Source organism: Volvox carteri (genome assembly GCF_000143455.1).
Source record: "Volvox carteri f. nagariensis unplaced genomic scaffold VOLCAscaffold_409, whole genome shotgun sequence".
In the NCBI taxonomy this organism is placed as follows: Eukaryota; Viridiplantae; Chlorophyta; class Chlorophyceae; order Chlamydomonadales; family Volvocaceae; genus Volvox; species Volvox carteri.
The window spans coordinates 5,821-7,414 of NW_003307938.1; the positions used below are offsets into that span (position 1 = coordinate 5,821).

General features: G+C 63.8%; 1 protein-coding gene across 1 annotated transcript in view; it reads right to left on the bottom strand.

Moving 5' to 3' along the window:
- The window catches only part of VOLCADRAFT_101147 (uncharacterized protein), a gene marked incomplete at both ends in the record, with an annotated part of 4,672 nt that extends 3,262 nt beyond the window's left edge, over window positions 1–1,410 (bottom strand). The window contains 2 exons of the mRNA XM_002959601.1: window positions 450–1,077; window positions 1,379–1,410. Of these exons, the coding sequence (XP_002959647.1) occupies window positions 450–1,077; window positions 1,379–1,410 (660 nt within the window). The remainder of the gene's footprint in view (window positions 1–449; window positions 1,078–1,378) is intronic.
- Between the last annotated feature and the right edge of the window lie 184 nt (window positions 1,411–1,594).

A 1,594-nucleotide genomic window follows, 5' to 3' on the forward strand; every position in this document is an offset into this window, starting at 1 on the left:
GGCAGCGAGGTAGCCGGCGGCTGCAGTGGGGATGGTGGCGAGGATGGCCGTAATGAAGGCGTCGGCGGGTAGGTCGGTGTCGGCGGCGGGGATAGCAGCAGGCTCGCCGGCGGTAGTGGTGGCGACGAAGGCGGCTGCAGCAGCGGCTGGGACTGGGACAGTGGAGGCGACGGGAAAGGAAGCGGTAACGGTGGCAGTAGCAAGGATGGTGACGGCGGCGGGGTCAGCGACAATGGCGACGACGACGCAGGTGTCAGGGAGGGCGACGGCGGTGTTGATGGCGGCGGGAGCGATGGAGGCTGGGGAGAACGAGGCGGCGATGGCGAAGGTGGCGGTCGGAAAGGGACGGGCGGTGCGGGGCTTGGAGGCACGGCAGGAGACGGAGGCGGAGGTGGCGGCCGAGGCGGGGCAGGTGGAGATGGCGGTGGAGCGTTCGGTGCGTGCCGTACCGTGGCCACGGCGGCGCTCTGGTCGGCGATGCCGGCCGGCAAGTAGAACTCCATAGAACCCCGGGTGATGTTGTTGACGGCGGGGACGAAGTAGCCCGAGACGGACTCGTTGAAGCGCACCAGCTCAACGCCGCTGCTGGAAAGCAGGACGAAGCTGACGCCCATCCGGGCCTCCGCGTCCGGCGAGTAGGCCCTCATGAGCTGGATGTCGTACACACCGTGTGGCAGCGTCAGGTCAAACGGCGGCAGGAGCGCATGGAACCCGCGTCCGAAGCTGTACGGCAGGCTTCCGAACGACCACTCCCATGAGAACGCAATTCCGAAGTCCGGGTTATTGTTGGGCTTGGTCACGCACAGGCTGTAGCTGGGCCAGGGCTCCGAGGTCCTGCCATCGACCGTGCGGTACAGCAGGAGCGGGGTTTGGTGCGGGGCGCTGCAGCTGGCAGCGATGGCGCTGAGCTCCAGGGTGGCGGCGGAGGAGCCACCGGTGGAGGGGACCGAGACGTGGATCCAGATTCCATCTGGGTAGTTGGACACGAGCAGGGGGGTGCTCACCCCCGCCGTCAGGTTGTGGCTGCCGGAGGCGCCGCAGTCGGGGCTGGGGCAGTACCACACCCTGGCATCTTGGCTGCGTGTGTGAGGAAAGGCGTGGGAGGGGTGGTGGTCAGCGCTAGGTCAGGTCGTTCGAGCGCGGGTAGACAGGATAGCACGTGTCTTATCAAAGCGGTGGAACTGGCACGGCATGAATGTTGGTATGCGGGTGCACAACAGAAGTGCAAGGCAAAGGAAAGACCGTCGTTTGAAGGACAAGGTGTAATTTACACTTTTTCCGGTGCCGATCAGGATTCCTACTGTTGACGTGGCGGAGGTGAAAGCGTATTATGGATCGGTATTCAGCACACAAGCATTGAGCTTGTTCCCCGCCTCACCTGGTCCCCAGATCCCCCGTGTAGATCACCATGTTTGAGATGTCGCCATGTGGTGAGATGTGGTAAACGCAGTCGTCACCGGGCCGCAATGTGATGCTCCCAAAGCTGCCGGACTCAAGAACCTGGGCCGCGGGAACGAACCAGGCAGCCTTCAGGGCTTAGGGCTTGTTGCAACACGCAGATGGGTGGCCACAGAGATATGAGTCATAAATAAGT